The sequence below is a fragment of the Manduca sexta genome, chromosome 11 (assembly GCF_014839805.1).
Source record: "Manduca sexta isolate Smith_Timp_Sample1 chromosome 11, JHU_Msex_v1.0, whole genome shotgun sequence".
Taxonomy (NCBI): domain Eukaryota; kingdom Metazoa; phylum Arthropoda; class Insecta; order Lepidoptera; family Sphingidae; genus Manduca; species Manduca sexta.
The window spans coordinates 4,406,267-4,424,677 of record NC_051125.1 but is presented as its reverse complement, the minus strand read 5'-3'; the positions used below and the strand labels follow the sequence as shown (position 1 = coordinate 4,424,677).

Here is an 18,411-nt window from a genome sequence, read left to right as displayed (position 1 = left end):
AACAAGGCCCTATAATTTACAATACAGTATAATCATGATTATAATAGTATCGTACGATACGATTACGGTAAGCTACACGGTCCGATTAAAAACGTATGTATTCGATAATAGAGAGTCGAATTTCTCAGGATAGGATACAGTGAAGAGACCGTAATATGTAGTATTATAATCTAGCAAGCAAGGTTGTAAAATTACCTACAGTAGATTTACTTTTCTATGTATACTCAGCTGTAACAGATCATTTCGACAAGTACTCATTATTGAAACCTTCAGCGTGCTTGCAGGCGTTTTAGATAACTGGAAATTCGTATGAAGTTAGGATTCGTAAATGGGTTAATAAAGAAAAAGGGCAACTTATAGTAAATAGAAAGAGGTAAGAATATTTGTGATGGGCTAAATAAGTCATTGGTCTGTTGTAGCACGCAATGGTTATATGAACTTTTCCAATCAATTAGCGACCAAGCAACCTATTTCTGAAAAAGATAGGATAGGGTACGATTTGTAGAGTTAAGGACTTGGCACTTGCAATCATATTTTTTTATTTTCCACTTTTAATTTACAATTAATGTATTTTGGGTTGGTTTGATTAGCCAATCTAATTTACGTCAAATGTTTTTATTATTGTTCTCTTTCTTCGTCTGACTTGTCTTTGTAACAGTTCCTCCTTGCGAAAAAGACGAATTCTTCTTATTTTTGATATCTATTATAATTCCCTTTTCTTCTTATCATATCCTTTTCTCAAAATAATAACACTTGGTTGTGCTTAAGTACATAATATATCCATGGTTTTACTAAAGACCAATTTTGTGTAGGTTTCTATTTTAATGCTTTTTGCTTGCACACTCCTTGTGCTCTCTCAAGAGTATTTATGTTCCTTGCCTTGTACATATTTTTGTATCTCAGAACAATGGAGTTTTGTATAATTCATTATCTTTCATATGTGTCAAAGAGAATTATAATAATTTGTGTCCACTTGTGTCTTTATGACATAATCTTTTTTATGTTTTGCGTAAAAAGTTACCTACGATAATCATTTCAATTTTCAATATATTGTTGAGGACTCGTATTTCTGCTGCGTTTGTTAATTGTTCTTCCAATTGTTAAAAGAGTATAATGGCTTCTCGGATATTCAGACCGCCGCCTCTCGGCAGGTTACGGTTGGCGTCTGTGGATGATGCACCCTTCATATTTGACCTTGTTAATGAATCTATGTCGAAGCATTTCCGGATAGAAAATACATACAATGTTATTTATTTGATGTAAGTTGAATGTGGGGAATTTACCATAGAACTTACCTATTCCTTCGAACAGGGCCAGATTCCGGAAGAGGTCAAGTGTAAAGAATCTCAGACCTGGAGACCCTACTGCCCTTGGGTATAAGGGCTTTTATCAATCGATTAATTATCTGGTTTATTATGCATATTATTATGATTCTTCTTTTTTTATAGTGAAAATGCAGTGTTGTCAATATGCCAGTTGGATGGTAGCGACACAATAGTAGGTTTTATAGCTGCAAGAGATTATCCGTTGATACCGTCCGTGCATCCTCAAGCTTGGGAAAAATATATTTGGACGAAATATAAGTTCGTAATATTGTCATTTTTCAAATATTCTTTTACAAAGCCTTGCATGTAATTGCAGATTTTATTAGGCAATTGTTAGGCCTTCTAAAATTTTCGGTTTAGATACCTATTTCAACTCGATTAATACATTTAACTTTAACATGTAGTAACATGCTATTAGAAAATACAATGTCTTGTTCATGTAGTTATAAATAGATTCATATTTTCTATTGGCATGTTGCTATCAACGGTTGTGTATTTTTAGGGCAATAGAGTTGAATTCCCGGAACACTCTGTTTATTCACCTTATGTGTTGGAACTGTATATATGCTCGTGATATTGTTGACAATATGCTGAAGTCTATATTTATGCATGATGCATACGTTCAACACATCGCTATGATGAAGACTGTGGTAGATTATCCCTGTATGTATTCTTTTTTTTTGTAATATTAAATTTAAGTGTTCATCTATTGCGAAGTAAAATATTTTTGCATTCAAATATTTTTCAATTACATCCATGTTATTGTCATTTTGTATAGTCATAACTCACATTTTATAATACACATAATTAAATCTGGACTTTACGTGAACTCTACCTAATTTTTTTTAATGGACAATAAGATAAATTTACATTTTGGATTTTAAGAACTATGAAAGACTTTGAGTCGTACTAATTAGTTTCGCCACAATATTATTAAATTTGCGGTTTGTTGACTGCTTTCTAAAATACCGATAACGATTAAGAATCTAGGTAATTGATGTGCACAGTAGGATAAGAACTCTATCAGACATTTGTTTGCCTTAAAGGAAGAATAAGCTTTAGGTGTTGTTTTGACATCATTGTAATGTACCAGAAAACTAATTCAAAGTTAGGCGTTCGTATTTTTCTTTAGTGCTCGTACCCGGTCAGTCGCGATCAGAAGGTTCGTTTCGACGAGTGCAGGCGATGGAGCGAGGAATCCCCGGCGATATACTTCCCTCGCTGAGCATTGCTGACCGAAGCGAGGTCAGCCCAAGGCTTCGCATTAGGAGGGCAGTGTTAGTATTCATTTCTACAATATACATACTATACTTCGTACCTGTTTGTATTGTTAACTGTTTTTTATTTAACAATAGAGTAGGTAAGAAATATCTACTTGATGCGATGACTTAAAGCTACCTATTTTTTATTATGTTTTTATGGCTTCTTATATTTACTTGCAGGGAAGAAGACAACGATGACATAGTGCCAATAATTGAAAGACATTCGGCTCGCTTACGACAGCTCTACGGTGAATTTTATGTTAGCGAGCTAATTTCTAGGCACCCTGAGTCCGAACGAGTATTGCTCGTTTGCGAGGTAAGTCCAATACTTATCGTATATTTTTCGAAAAGCTTTTTGACAAAATAAGTACGGTTGAAAATTAATTTTTGAAAAAAAAAATACGTATGTAAGTGACTAGGTATCTCTTAGTTGTTGTGATGAGTTAGCCTACATAATTTAGTATAACTTACAGTGGAGTCTGAAAAATTATATGATGTAGTGTTTTTTTTTTTCATAACCGCCACCTCTTGCTGGTAGTAGTATACATGTATGTATTCGCCCGAATAGCGAACAACATTGAACGTACACAATGTGTTATACCTGCCATAGTGGCCAACGTAAGTGTGTCGTGTTCAGGGATCACCCTGTGTATACTGTGTGTATACCAGCCGATTCCAACAGGCCGGCATAATTGTGTCGATTGTCGAGGAGTAATCATCTATCGTTAGTCGACATTCTATTGGACCCCACTTCACTTACCATCAGATGCAGAGAGGCTACTTTGCTGAGCACTATAAAAAAAAAAACTACTAACTTGCAAATTATTTGAATTCGAAAGAGGACTCTAAACAGCTCATTTTTATAGCACAAAGAAGTAGCAGTTGGAGTAATGTGTCTCAACACTCAGATTAACTATGAAGCGTTGGAAGAAAGTTTTGAATTGTCGCCTTTTGCTGGCCTTAGGCACATGGACGTATCGCATTTTCATAAGCTAAGCAAAAATAGCGATTCTACTGCTAGGTATGAAATTTTTAAGTGTATTTTGAATGGGTAAATATTGGCTACGGAATTACTTATCGAGAGTATCTATTATCCATAAATATAATAGATACTCTCCATATCAGTTTGACTATATTGTTACGCGCTACGGGTATTTGATAAACAATGACAATACCGATTGTATTTAAAAAACCAAACCCTTTAATTTCCACGAAAACATAAGTAAAAACACAACAACACGTGAGTTAAAACCACAACACTAAAGCACTCAAATACACCAAATCATAATCACTACGCGGTTACACACAATCCACGGTATTCGCTTCGATGTCACTTGTACTTATCGCTTTTGATTGCGTCGCAAAGAAGACCAACTCGCGGAGCCGCGCGCGCACTTTTTTTCAGCCACTTGTACCATGGACATCTGTGGAACATTCTCGAAAGATTTGGAATGGTCGGGAACTCTTTAGTACAATTAAGGTTCGTTATTCAGTTTCGACGACGTTCTGGAAACATCGAGATCTTTCGCGAACGTTCCATCGCCGAACCTTCCACATTCATGTAGACGCTATTATTGGGAGTACCAGTGGCCGCAACAATATCATAAGTGCAGCGAACTGTGCTCAGGCCGCAGGTCATGAACACTGTAGTCTAGTATATTATAACTGTCTATACGCCGAAAAATAATTCATGATACATTTGGTAAATGAATGTGGAAATTATTGGTTTCTTTAATGCGGTATTAACGTTCTGATGTGTCCGTTAAAGGTCTATATTAAGAAACTGCTTAATTAGATCTTTATAAATATTCTAGGGTCGTAGTTAACGATACGAATGATACGCAACGTAAAAGCAAAAAGTTGTGGCATTGTGTGCCTAGGTCCGTCGACGGTAGTACGGAATACAGATGTCGAAGTAAACGCATTCAGTGGGATAATTATGATCTATTCAACAGGTTGTTAATGTTTTGTTGAATATATGTATGTGCCTTTTTGTTAATAGATAATTGCTATGGTTAGCTTTTCAGCGTGTAACGTGACAGCCGTGGGAGAAAGCTCTCTAGGTCTAACAACATCGGAATCGACACGCTCAAGAGATCCTAAATCTAGGGTAAGAGTACATGTCTGTTGCCAGGGGGGCGAGGGGTTATTTCTTAAATTTTATCTAGAAGGGAGAGGGGGCAAAGCGAAAATTAAATATAGGTATTCCCAATTATTTAACACATGATATAAGTACGTACTTACATACAAAAGTATGAACTTGTCTTGAGTCTAGGACGGGCAAATGCCCTCCCCTGTCACCCCTGGGTATGCCCATGTCTACTTCATTCATTTTTCATCGACAATTATTTAACCTGGATAAGAGGTTTAATAATAGTAAAGAACATTCAATGTATGCAGTAGGTAAAATGATTGCGCAGAGTAAGTAGTAGTTAGTAACCTAGTAAAATATTAAACAACTACTTAAATGTAATTTATTTAAAAATATTCCCTCCAGTAATGGTTATAACATCTATAATATTTACCTAGGAAATCCATAATTTATAATATTTATTTCTAAAATAGTTCCCTACAATAATGAACTACACGTAATATTATGTATTTTACTATCAAAATAGAACTTATTTCTAATTATATTATGTGAGTAATAAAAAATTATATTTCCCAATGTAATAGAAGTTTTCGCTTCAAAGGTAACTTGGGTGTTTGAAGACGACGAATTCAAAGATCTTCGGCCGGACATGGCCCCTACTCGCAGCACATCACAACTAGCTCCGTCCGCACAGCTCGACGTGCTAAATCTCTTGGAGGACGAAGAGGACGAACTGGAGTTTGATATAGTGAACATCGACACAGATTTGTTGAGAGTGCCCAAGTTATTGACTTATGATGCTTCAGAGAGAGGGTGAGTCCATGGTCGATAGGTTGAAGATTTAGACAATATATGTCAAAGTATCAATGTAAACGTTCTGTTGGCATTATTAACAATGAAAAATAAATTATGTACTAGCTTTTGCACGCGGCTCCACCTGTTATAAAGGTCACGCTATATATTTTCTCGCGATAGAAAGTAACTTATGTTCTTCCCAAGGTCTCAAACAATATCCGTACCAAATTTCATCTAGATCCGTAGGGTAGTTTTTGAGTTTCACGCGTTCAGATTATAATTCGACATTCCTTTGTTCATCGAAGAGAAATTAGCAAAGATACATTTTTTAGAAATAATCATCTCCAGATCGTAGATTTATTTGGAAGATAAATCTTTGCCCCTTTAGAGATAATTGCGCTAAATAATTTGTGTGCAGGTTTAACGTGTTTGTTAATGCCCTAATTGTTGTATAGACCAGCGGACAGCATTATGAAGATTATAGACGGTACTGCCAGACACAGCCGTAAGGAGTCATCTATGAATGAGAAAGTTAAAAAGGAAAAGACTAAATGTAAGTACGTGATTATAATATTTGTTTTCCATGTTTCGTCTCATTTTGATTTATTGGTATTAGTTCTTTTGCCGTCAGTGTTTACGAGCAGTAAAACAGGAAATGAGTATTTTTTGGCGCATATCAGGCAATATTACAGAGCTGGTGTGTAAAAAAATTCAATTTTATTAAATCAATTCCTCTATTAATTGAATATTGTTACAGCTTCGGCCATCCCAAGCACATATAAAGCTCCGGAGCCTAAACGTTATTCAGGGCCACCAAATGCGTTCTTGCTTGAGTTATTTGCTATGCATCCAGATTATGACGAAAGGTATATTAGTTTTGAAAAAGACCAGTTTTATTAATCTAATAAATATACAGATTTGTATGATGCATTTAAATGTAAATATATTTATTTCTATTTTATCGAGTTTATTCTTAGAGGTAGGTAAACTTATACTACCTATACAATATTTATAGATATCTAATAATTTTTGCATGATATTCATAGTCTGTTTTTTTACATTTCAAGATATGGTTTCGATATGTTGGAAGCGGCATACGAGTTATTTCCGAACAGAGATTATTGCATCATTTGCCTTCCGTCCAACCAGCCTTCGTTTCCATTATTAGAGCACTTTACGGTAAATATACACCTTTCTTTAATTACGATGTCTTTTTTGTTTTCAATATTTCTTTTCTTTTTTTTTTCAGTTAGTGACGCCGTATTGTTGTCGAATGAGATTCATAAACGAGACGCTTTATGTCGCGCATGTCAATTCTGTCAGAGGGTAAAGTCACGTTCTACCAATTTATAAGAATTAGGCCGTTTACTCCTCTAGACTTAAACCTTGAATCGTATTGGTATCGACTAGGTTATTTGAGTTTCTTCTACCTTATAAAATCATTACTGGGTCGCTCGAATCCTATCGCTTTATTTCAAATATTTTTAATACAAGTAAATTGGAAAGATAAATTAAAATTTTAATAGCCTGGTTAATATTTGGATTATGAATTATTTAAATTGTTAGATGGATTCGCCATGAGTTTTTATCTTTAGTACATAATGTTAGAGAAAATCGTTATTTAAATTACTCCGTTTTGCAGTGACGTAAAAGTGCGTCCAGGGGAGGCATACGATATTCTCGAATTGAACAATATTCTGGAGCACGCGCCTCGGGCCCAGGCGCTTTTTGATTTATTTGAATCGTCGTTAACATCTTGTACACTTCAGAGTTATATACTGTTAAGCCAGAACCAACCGATTGGCATGGTTGTGCTTGGGTGAGGTTATAGATAACGATGATTTGAATGTACAATATTTTCATGTAGAGCTATATAATGACTTGTTTTAGAAGTGCAAAGTATCTTTTAAGTAGTGATTATATTCATTTTAAAATTTACTAGTTAATTTAATTTCTCTTACCCTAAAAATACCCTACTTATATGCAAAGGGTCTTATTGAGTACGTACTTCTTAATTTGTTTGACATTTTATAACACTCCATGCCAGTCCTACGCAGATTGGTAAGTCGCCATAAACATGGTCTTCATCAGTAGATCAGTGGTGTGCACTAAGTATAGCTGAAACTATTGTAGAGTCCTATACTAACCGTGTGATTAACACATAATAATATGTAAATAAATGAATATTTTGTAGACCATTAGAGGATGGCGCAGCAATCAGGACTCAATACGACTTGGAACCAGAACCGCGCCGGCCTCGCACTGATGGCACTGTTAGTAAGCATATTCAGTGTATCGAGTATATTTTATATCATAGGTGGAAGTCTTTCAAAAGGTATCCATCATGAGTCCCATCGATGCGAAATTAACTGTCAATCCGGTGTCAATTTTGACAGTTAATTTCTGTATATTTGCATCAATGGCTAAAATTTTGCAAATGCTAACGTGTATTGATATTACGGCCTTGGTTAGAGTCGTCAATATCGTTTATAATTCTGCTTATTATTGTAGATCCTAGCTGGCGTGATGTCTCCCGCGTTAGAGCCGCATGGTCGGTGGTACATACGAGAGCTTCTTCGGCATTCACAATACACAACACTGTTTTGGATCTGTCGATTATTTGCGAAGGGCGATGCAGTTAGTACTAAATTATTAGATTAAAATGGTCAAAGTTTTCTAGAGTTGAACAACGTACAATGAATTGATGTTGAATCGATTTTTTCTATTCTGAAAGTCATCGTTAGAATATCTTCTAAAATTCCTCAAGCAAAAAATATGTTACTTATTCGACTATATGACATTGTTGGGAAAAACACAATTTATTTGTTTATTTATGATTACATTAATAAAACAGGCAAAAACTAGTGTAGATTTCTGGGCGAAGGTTGACTGTAGATTTTGACAATATAGCCGTATATGACACAAGTCAAAACAATGATTACGGTGTTTAAAACAAACAAAATGTAACATACATCTTATTATGTTTTAGCTTTTATGTTTTATAATTTTTTTTGGTTAGAGTCCAAGCCGCAATCTGATGTCGCTGGCTGGGCACATGACGCCGGTACATCCACGGGTATCTGTGCCTAACATAAGTGGCAACAGAGATTTGGACGTCATATTTGATGATGTGTAAAGTTATCCCACATTCTAATAATTATTTAGTGAACATTATTACTCAAACATTTTAAGCTAGTAATTTTGGACAGATATTGATTTAGATTTGAAAATGTTTCCACTATAAAACATATCGATTAATCAGCCTATTATCGTTCACTTCAACCATCCTGATCTGGAGTAGCTTGCCCGCCACCTTTTTAATTCGTTGATATATCATATAGCAGGGCGTCTTATAATACAATATACAATCTTCATATTTTATTGATTTTAGGGCCACTCCATTTGCTCTATGGGTGCTGGAGAGACCTCTCTCGAGTTTGCCAAAGGTGTATGTGAATAACAGCATTGTTGTCGTGGGTGCCAGTCGCACCGGACTCGCTTTTCTCGAAACCCTGCTTATGGGGTGAGTTTTAAAAATTCATGTATTTTTATGTTACTCAACAAAAAATGTAGTCACGCTTCATTATATCACACATGTGATGGCGAGTTTTACATTATTTTTATATTATTCACTCAACACAGACATATTGAATAGGTTGATGATGAAATTGCTTATTCCTTAGATGACTTTTTTGGGACCTAGTATTTTTTTGGTATTTTTTTATGGTTCCATATTTCGTGTCAGTGCAACCATATGGCTAAGTCTATATCAATTTAAGGTAAACAGCTCTATCTTTTTAAGTGAAATTCTTCCATTTTATATAATCTTTTCGCCAGGAAGTCAGTGTATTCACGCTTATAAAGAAAATCGATTGCAATGCGCTTCAATCACTAATCACATTGCATACCCAATATAGAAATAAGCATTAAATGATAAAATATTTAGTAAGAAAATTTTAAGTGCTCTAGTTACGCCTCTGTCTACCTTTTCTAAGATAAAAGATGTGACAATATGTGATATTTTCAGTTCAGCGTCCCGCTATCTGACGTTCAGCAACGTGACTCTAGTATCGGAGCACGGGCTACCCACAGTGGCCGAATGTTTACGAGCGGCTGATACCTGCGTCCCGAGGGACGGCCGCTTCTCCGACCGCTACCTCAAGAGTGTGCCGTTCTACTACTATCTTGATGTAATGTCGGCTGTCATGGTCGGTATTGATAGGTATGTTTCAATAACTACTATACCAGCGCTATATAACCGCGTAAGTTTCCAAAAACTAAAATCAGAGATGACATCTCTACACTATATAATTAATATTAATGAGAAAATAATGAGCGGCTTTTATAGATATTTATCGGCTAATTTATATGTAGTTCTTTGTCCTTAACAATTAAGTAATTACTTACAGAATAATCATATTAACCAAAGAGCCTTGATTAGTGTACGTTAATTAGATTACGTATAGGAATATATTGAATTCAATTATATGCACAGACGGGGCTAGTGAAGGTAGTTTCTAGAATACTATGTATAGGGATATTGTGAACTTAGTAGCATGTATAAGGTTAAAATTTATGTTGTAGGAATAAAAAATGCATACACCTGAAGGGCGGTGGTATGAAATTCTATGATGAACTGGTACTGACTTGTGGTCTACAGTTCCAACATCCAGATTATCTTAGTGAAGCCATGGAATTAGCTAAAGAAGTAGAGTGAGTTGTATTACAATATTAAATAATTGAATTTTTGTATGAACTATAAGTTGAAGATATGGATTTATTTATTTTGGAAACAGTATAATATTATTGTATTTAAATTATATTTAAGCAGTTTACAATCTACTATATTTGAGGTATAATAATAGCTTCTTCTATTAGATTTAGATTTATATCAATGCTGTTTAACAAACAAAACAATATATTTTAAAACACATTTGTAGGAAAGGTAAGCCTTGCGAGAGGACGCTTATGGATAATCCTGAATACCAGCCAGATCGTGTACCACCGTCATCTGATGTACCTGAAAATGTGATGCTTATTAACTCTTTGTTTGAAGCCAACATCTGTCTGAGGAAACTCATGCGCATGATTAGCGACTTTAGTTAGTACTTTAACTTCTATCTGTTTTTTTGTTTTATTTATTCTGTTCGTTTTTTCAAAAGGTTTTTTATTTCGAAAGAAGCATGTTTACTATGATTAATATCGCCTTATTTAGATGTGTTTATTCAGGAAATAAGTTAATTGTATCATATTGACACAGCAAAGATGGTAACCTAATAATAACTAATAAAACAATTTCGACTACAGAGGACAGTCGTGATTGTCTAAGCGACGAGAACCAAGTGGTAGTTTACGGAGAATGTGTGGAAGCATACAGTTGTATTGCTGCTCTACTCGAGTTAGGTTTGGCGGCCGAAATGATCGCTTTCGTCGAATCATTCCCGCCTGAAGACCCAGCTGCTTTGAGGATCAATTGCTTCAATAATGAGACGGTAATACTGTAGGTGCTCAGTAGTAAATATTACACGAGAGAATCGGCAAGTCAGCGTCAAAACGTCGCATAGGTGTGAATTATAGAAACGTCGCTCTACAAAGTCCAAGTTAACGGAGTATCTTTTTTAAAGCCGATGTATTTATGTTATGTCATTTATCCCTAAAATGTCCGTAGCCATACATATAATTGATTTAAATATAATTTAGAAATAATAACTATTTTTATGACTTGTTTTGTCGTAACACAAGTGCTCTTTTATTCGCCTACGTGATAAATTAAGTATTTTTTTTTATTTCTCGTCTCTTTCAATAGCACGGTGTATTTCAAGTAATGTTTATTGCTACTCATAAAGTCATGGGAATTGACAGCCTGCATCACTTTACTAAAGATTAAGCTACCTAGGCTAATTATCTTATAATTTAATTTTAAAAAAATTGGTAAATCGGTTTTTGAAAGGTCGATGAAAGAGTTCAAGCAAATATAGATAAACTGGGCATTCGTGTGTTGCGTCGTTGCTTCCTCGCGGGTTGGCGGCTGCAGGACAACCGCGTCGAGGCGCTGCATCTCATGTCACCGCTGTACGCCATCCGACTGCCATGCTTCGCTGTCTTCTACTACGGCATCAAAGCCATTGACACTTACGCTTTTAAGGGTTAGTATAGGGAACTAACTTTCACTAAGCTGTCGACGATTCTAAACATAAACAATATGTGATCAATGCACTGCCAGCCGATAATATAGCAATAAACTCTTTCACATAAGTTATCTATATATATCTAAAATTGCTGAAAATATCGCTATTAAAAGTTACATCTATAAGGAATACAGAAAAAATATGTCGCCACTACGATACAATGATAGAATAAAGCGTGTCTTAACTGAAAAAAAAAAACATTTTAACAAACAAGGTAGTCATCACTACATAGTATAAAACAAAGTAGCTTTCTCTGTGCCTATGTGTGCTTAAATCTTTAAAAGTACGCAACGGATTTTGATGCGGTTTTTTTTAATAGATAGAGTGATTCAAGAGGAAGGTTTATATGTATAATAATGACATCCATTAAATAGTCAGCATTGCACCCGTGCGTAGCCGGGGCGGGTCGTTAGTTAGTTATAAATGTATCTTTATAGCAATAAACGAGTGTGGGCTAGTGTATGACGGCGGTCTAGTGGTGGGCCCGGCGTTCGAGACCAACGACCCGTGTATATATGGCGCGGGCACGTGCGTGCGCTACTCGCGGCGGCTGTACGCGGGGCGCCGCCAGCACCGGTATTACTGCTCCGAGGACGTGGGGGAGGCGGTACGACAGGAATTTAATGTATATTTTTTTAATAATCGAAGCAGTACTGAAGTAAAATGTTATAATTCTTGATATTTCATCCTCTCCCAGAGACCGTCCTGATCCGAGGTTCGTAACCCGTTAGTGGATTGCCCTTAGCATAGTCGCTTAATTTTCAAGTTGCGTGCACATAAAACGCTCATCCAAAAGTCAGGTGTGTTTGTATAAGCCGGCCTTTGCTAGGCTAACAAACGTAGGGTCATGTTAAAAAAAATGTTATCGTCATCCGTTACAGCAAGTCCACTTTTGAACGTAGGAAAGTTAAATGTTTCCATAACGTAACTACATGCTTTGGAAATATTACTTATTTTGTATGTAGAAATGATTATTTTATGTAGCTAATGCAATATTTTTGCTAATATAGACTCATGCGTCCTTTTTTTTTAAATTAGAATATTCTTTACAATAATATTTTGCATTATTCTAAAGCTTCTGATGAGAGATCATAAGGCTTCTTTTAGAGCAACAAAGATTTACTTTTTGTTTTTTTTTTTTTTATATCAATTTTACAAATAATAAAGTGATACAATTTTATCAATATTGCTAAAATCAATAATCTAGCAAATATTTTTTGTACTCAGCTTGCACAACTGTTTCTGAAAAAGATGGATCCGTTTGTAATGTGTGATGAAGGTGTCGGTGACGCGTCTTTGGATCTGCTGCCAAGATTTAGCTCCAGTTTGCTAGCGTAAATATTTACAAATATTTATAAAGACATTAATAGTTGTATTTATTTATGTGCCAGAATTTTATGGAAAATTTCAGCACATATCAGTGCATAGAGTCATAATCATAGATAATTTTTATTGGCTTCGTAGGTAGAGGATTTAACGAATTACTCCACGGATAATACTCACCGTGTTTGGGCGCCATCACCCCAAAAGTACAACCAAGCTATTATCTAAGTACTATTTTTGAAAAAAAATTACAATGAAATTTTTATATGCATAGATTCAGGGGCTCACGCGGAAGCTTTTCGAGTGCTACAAGGCTTTCGATTGGATCGTGGAGAAAGTGAGTTTTTATATTTCATAGAGTTGTAGATAGACGCGTCTTATTTTATTTATTTTTCATATTTTAGTATCTTATTTTAGTTTTGTATATAAATAACATGATCTTCATAATTTAGGTATACTTGACATACTATTACAATATAAAAATATGTAATGCATAAAAATCAAATTAAAATTTGGTCCTTCGAACCACCTTTTATTTCACAATATTTCATTTTGTATCAGTGTTTAGTCTTTACTCATCTATGATAACTTTGTAATATTATATGATTATACACGAAATCAAATAAATTATTACAAAGATGGCAACCAGTCTTGAGGTTCGAGTCACCACTCGTACAATCCGCTACACTACCCGGCCCACTGTACTACATGAAACTGAGAAAGGCTGGTATCGAAATACCAATGGCGGTCGAGGCCTTGCTTCCACATCAGGTATTTATGAATTTAGACATAAGCTATACAAATAAACTTTTCTTGAATTAAATTTGTATGTAGAGCCTTGCCCGTAGAAATATGATTAAGTGAATTTTAGTTAAAATAAAAAAAACACGTCATATGAATTGTAGTTATTCCTGCAATGGAATTATTATATTATTTTGAGTAGTTATCATTCGTAGTAGATAATATATTAATGGTAAGCAACTAAATTTATAAAGCCTCTATTCCACGACAATAACTCCTTATGTTATTACGAAATAGAATGTCAGTCATAAAATTATTCTCTTCAGGGTCACACTCTGTTAACCGACAAGCGTGGTAACTATTTTCGTCTGCAATTAAACGCATTGCACTGCGTTGATGCTGTTACCTGCCTTTCCAAGAAGCGGTTCTCATCCGAGATCTTCATTCAGATTTATGGTAAACATGAGGCGTTCTTCAACAAGCTTCTTGTTAGGTTTCAGGTAATTTACGTAGAATTTAATGCTTCATATAAATATAGTAGTTCGAATCTTATCGAATATTACTAGGATTTTTTATAATGGTTACAAAACAATTTTTCTTCTTTAATAGATATCGGAAATAATATGTCCTGAAAGATACATCCTTCAGGACATATTATTTCCTGTTTATCCTAAACCTACAGGTTTTCCTAATTAAATTAAAAGGTACAGAGATAAAAGTAGTGTCCTTCGCTCAAAAGACAGTTTAGCAAGGTTGCTTTGTAATTTTTTTATGAAATAATTTACTATTCATTTACAACCTGATATTTTTTATTCTATTTTTATTTAGGGGCTTTTATCCAAAGGTGGAATGTCAGTCACATCGAATCCTAACCTCTGATTTACAGTCAAATTTAATTGATGATTTCTACGAGTTTTTCACCCAACCATGGATGTCCGCACTCTATCAGGAGACTTTTGGCGACTTGTTAAGGGATATCAACGAGCAGGATGTTGGCACGGTATTTAAAAATAATACTTTCATATTAGATTATAAAATCTAATTTTAGTTAAGCTAGGCTAGGGATTCGGCAATTTCTGGACTCCGATCGTGATTTGAATTCCAGAGTTGGTTAAAATATACTTTATTTGTGTCTATTATATAATCTTCATAATAAACTATTCTTCCATGTTCCGAACATTCGATTAAAACTTTTGGTAAATAATTAATTGTCGATTCCAGAATATAAAGCATAAGCATGAAACTGTTAGATGTTGCTTTAGCTCATTCAGGTTTCAGTTTAGAATATGACTAATAGATGGCGTGCGGTTTAGCGCTCTGTCTAAAAACTGAAGAAAACTAAGGGCCAGATTTCACATTTATATAGAATTAGAATACGTTTCAGATATTAATAATGTTTGTTTGTCGGTTAGATAACTTTGTATTATGTTTGAAAACTTAGTTAATTATAATCAGTGCAATTTCTGTTTTAATTAAGCATAATATTCATGCATGAATATAAAATCATTGAATTGTTCTATAAAGCCCACCCATAACATGTTTGTAAGTTGCAGTCCTATTCTGCCTTCAGTCTATTTTAACTTGGTTATGACTTATGATATCATCACCTTTATTCTCTTATATTCTTCTATATTTGGGGAATGTAGAATAAAGTATAATTTTCTTGTGTTTGTCACTTTATCAGTTCATAAAATAAAATTCCTTGTAGGTGTATGAGCTAGTCCGTTCGAAGTTCAGTCTACGCGAGGATGGAAGCGGTCGCGAGTCGCCAAAACATTCAAGTTGCTCTGATACGCAGAGCTGTGCGACTGGAATGAAGGTAATTTGTATATGTAGGGTATTTACTTAATACGTTTCCAGTGTTCAGTTTATTTATAGCAGAAGAGAACCAATGTTATTAAATGTTAAACTATTTTTCGGATTTTATTTTATTATTCGAATATTCATATAAAAATAAAACCGTGATAAAATCCGAAAAATAGTTTAATTTTAATGTCTAATATTCGCGTAAACATAAGAAATCATTGTAGACCCAATGTTAACTTTGCTGACTATCCTATTTCAATACGTGAACTTAATTGCTTTTTAGTTCGAAAATGGACCGATTTGGATAGAGTTTTTGACATGCTACCTACAAATAATTTATTTTCATTGGTTTATGAAGGTGGTACCAAAGATTAAGGATTGGTCTCGTTTATTGAAATCGGCTATGTTTAGTGTTCAAGAGCATCATTTATAACAGATTAAATATAATTGATCAAGCAGGTGATTTGATGCAGTTATCGCTCTGATAGAGCCGTACCTATATTATTGGAAAAAAATGGGCTATAGACCGTGTCTATCACATCCCGATTAAACTATTTAAATTGCATTTTTTTTTATTGTCTTAAGTAGTTTTAAGGTTTTGCTTTTGCTTGATCTAAGTGTGTCATTATTTTTTGTAATCGTAATTTTAGTTTTAATCAAGAATTAACGAGATGCTTACGTTTAATAAAACAATTTTCCAGGATGTGCAGAATATGGGTACTTTCCGGTCTGTGATTGACAGATTCCTAATGAGAACCAGCAGTGTTCAGCAGGTAAGCATTATAGTTTTTTTATTGCTTCATATGTGTGCGGCGTTAGGGAGATACTAGGGCGAAACCTACATAATTATCTGTAAAGGATTTTGATGTAAAATAGTTCTTATTATGAAAGATACGTATTGAATTTGAAATCTTCTTTTAAAATGACTACGGTTTTTATTTTGGAATAGGTATTTTTTGAAAACATGTCGAATGGGACCCTTTCTATATATTGTTAGTGAAGCACGGGTCTCAGTATAATTTAGTCTAAATTTAAATACAAATGTTGTAGTATAAGTGAAATTAATAAATATTATTATATTTTTTGCAGATACAAACGCCAAGACCTACTGATATACCTTCGGTAAGTTTAAAGTCACAACGCGAATTAATAAAAGATTATCTGGGCACGGAAATTATAAAGAAATGTATACTTTTCCACCAGACCTTTTTTACTTCAATTTGGAGCCAACTCAACACACATCTTCATTTTGCAGAAAGGATTTTGGTCTAATTTTATACTTTTGGATATATTCCCAGCTAAATAGTGTTAACTGCCTCGGTGGCGTAGTTGTATTGCATGTCCGGTTCAATAGCGCTCTGAGGTCCTGGGTTCGAATCCCGGGTCGGGCAAAGTGATATTTAGGTTTTTCTGCTCAGTATCAGCCCGGAGTCTGGAATTTGTGCCCGATATGGCGATAGGCTCGCCCCCTGTCACATCATGGGAAGGAACATACTTGGCGAAAAGTGGGTGCCTTAGTTGCACCTCTGCATACCCCTTCGGGGATAAATGCGTGATGTTATGTATGTATGTAAATCGTGTTAAAAAATTCATACATAGTGTTGCTCAAACCAGTATTCGAACCCTGGACCTGCTAGTCCATCCCCATATACGCTGTCACTCGGCAAGGGTGACGACCTTCATATCAAATAGCGAAGCCCTATCCTTTGCCGGCCATACTTACATAAACAAACACTCCCTCCAGCGATTCTTATCACCTATATCTTAAAAAACATAGGAAAAAAAAACACATCACTTAATAAAGAAGGCTACTCCAGACAAAAAAAAGCAATAGCCATTCCATATTAATTACCCTGTAATTCATATTTTTGTCGATTTGTCTGACGACAGCCTAGTTCAAAACCCAAACACACCTCTGACTTCGAAGTCGTGTGTAATTATCGTCCGCTTTAACGGTGAAGAAAATAATCGTGAGAAAAGTGGAAACCTACATAAATACCTAAGAATTCTTACTACCTAAGAATTTTGTGGGTAAATATGTGAGGTTTAGTAACTCACATTAGGCCAACGTGATGAACTAAGACACCTTATCAGTAGAAGAAAACTTTGCTTAGCAGTGGAACAGCATAAAGTACAGGGCTGGTAAAATTATTGAAACTCATAGGTCCCATTCAGATAAGCCCAGCGAGATGATCGTGTGAAGTTTGGTATCGATCAGACCACAGAACTTGGCTATAGATTATAATTAGCGCTATCCGTACTGCAATTTATTTATTATTAATTCATACATTTGGTATTTAACCGCATTCATTCAGCTGTACATGGGCGATGTGTTATCAATCATAACAATGTCTACAGGAGTGCGGTCAAAGTGCATCGTTGCGCGCCGAAGCCGCAGGTTTCTGGCGGTCGGTAAGCGGCGAGCGCATCGTCATCGCTCATATCGCCAAGTACCTCAACAGGAATAGCGTTACCAACCCGCACTATGCAGAACCGAGGAGGGAGTTTATATAGACTAGTTATGTAGTTTATGTTTCATTATATACTTATATGAGTGTTTGTCTTTTCTTTTTCATGCTAATGAAAAAGGAGGTGGAACACTTAATACAATTACCCGATGATTTTATATATTTCCGCGAATGTTAGATATCGAAATAAAACTAGTGTGATTTTATCGCTTTTTTTGCATTATACTTTTCTCCCACTGTTTCGAAGACTGCAGCCTACGTCATCTGAAAAGTTCACTTTACAACATGTATCTCTATGTTACAATTATACTTATTTTCTATAATTGTAAATTAGTTTTATTTCGATAGGAATTTAATTAATTAAAAGCTGTGAAGCTCCAGGTTTTGGAAATAATAAGGCTGCTACGTTTT

The 18,411-nt window shown here is 34.9% G+C and overlaps 1 protein-coding gene across 1 annotated transcript; it reads left to right on the top strand.

Annotated features, from left to right (window-relative positions):
- The first annotated feature begins 15 nt into the window (after positions 1-15).
- On the top strand, positions 16-18,071 carry LOC115441990 (cilia- and flagella-associated protein 61). The gene is made up of 32 exons (XM_030166931.2): positions 16-1,259; positions 1,449-1,583; positions 1,828-1,988; positions 2,458-2,602; positions 2,768-2,903; positions 3,454-3,608; positions 4,607-4,697; positions 5,281-5,492; positions 5,930-6,027; positions 6,232-6,340; positions 6,542-6,653; positions 6,724-6,800; positions 7,117-7,293; positions 7,669-7,747; positions 7,986-8,111; positions 8,494-8,606; positions 8,866-8,997; positions 9,502-9,696; positions 10,059-10,187; positions 10,415-10,575; positions 10,782-10,966; positions 11,425-11,620; positions 12,100-12,269; positions 12,890-12,996; positions 13,260-13,322; positions 13,624-13,756; positions 14,053-14,226; positions 14,613-14,726; positions 15,435-15,545; positions 16,234-16,305; positions 16,622-16,654; positions 17,891-18,071. Exons 1-32 carry the CDS (start codon positions 1,114-1,116, stop codon positions 18,044-18,046), a joined length of 4,203 nt encoding a protein of 1,400 aa, XP_030022791.2. The 5' UTR covers positions 16-1,113; the 3' UTR covers positions 18,047-18,071.
- The last annotated feature ends 340 nt before the right edge of the window (positions 18,072-18,411 follow it).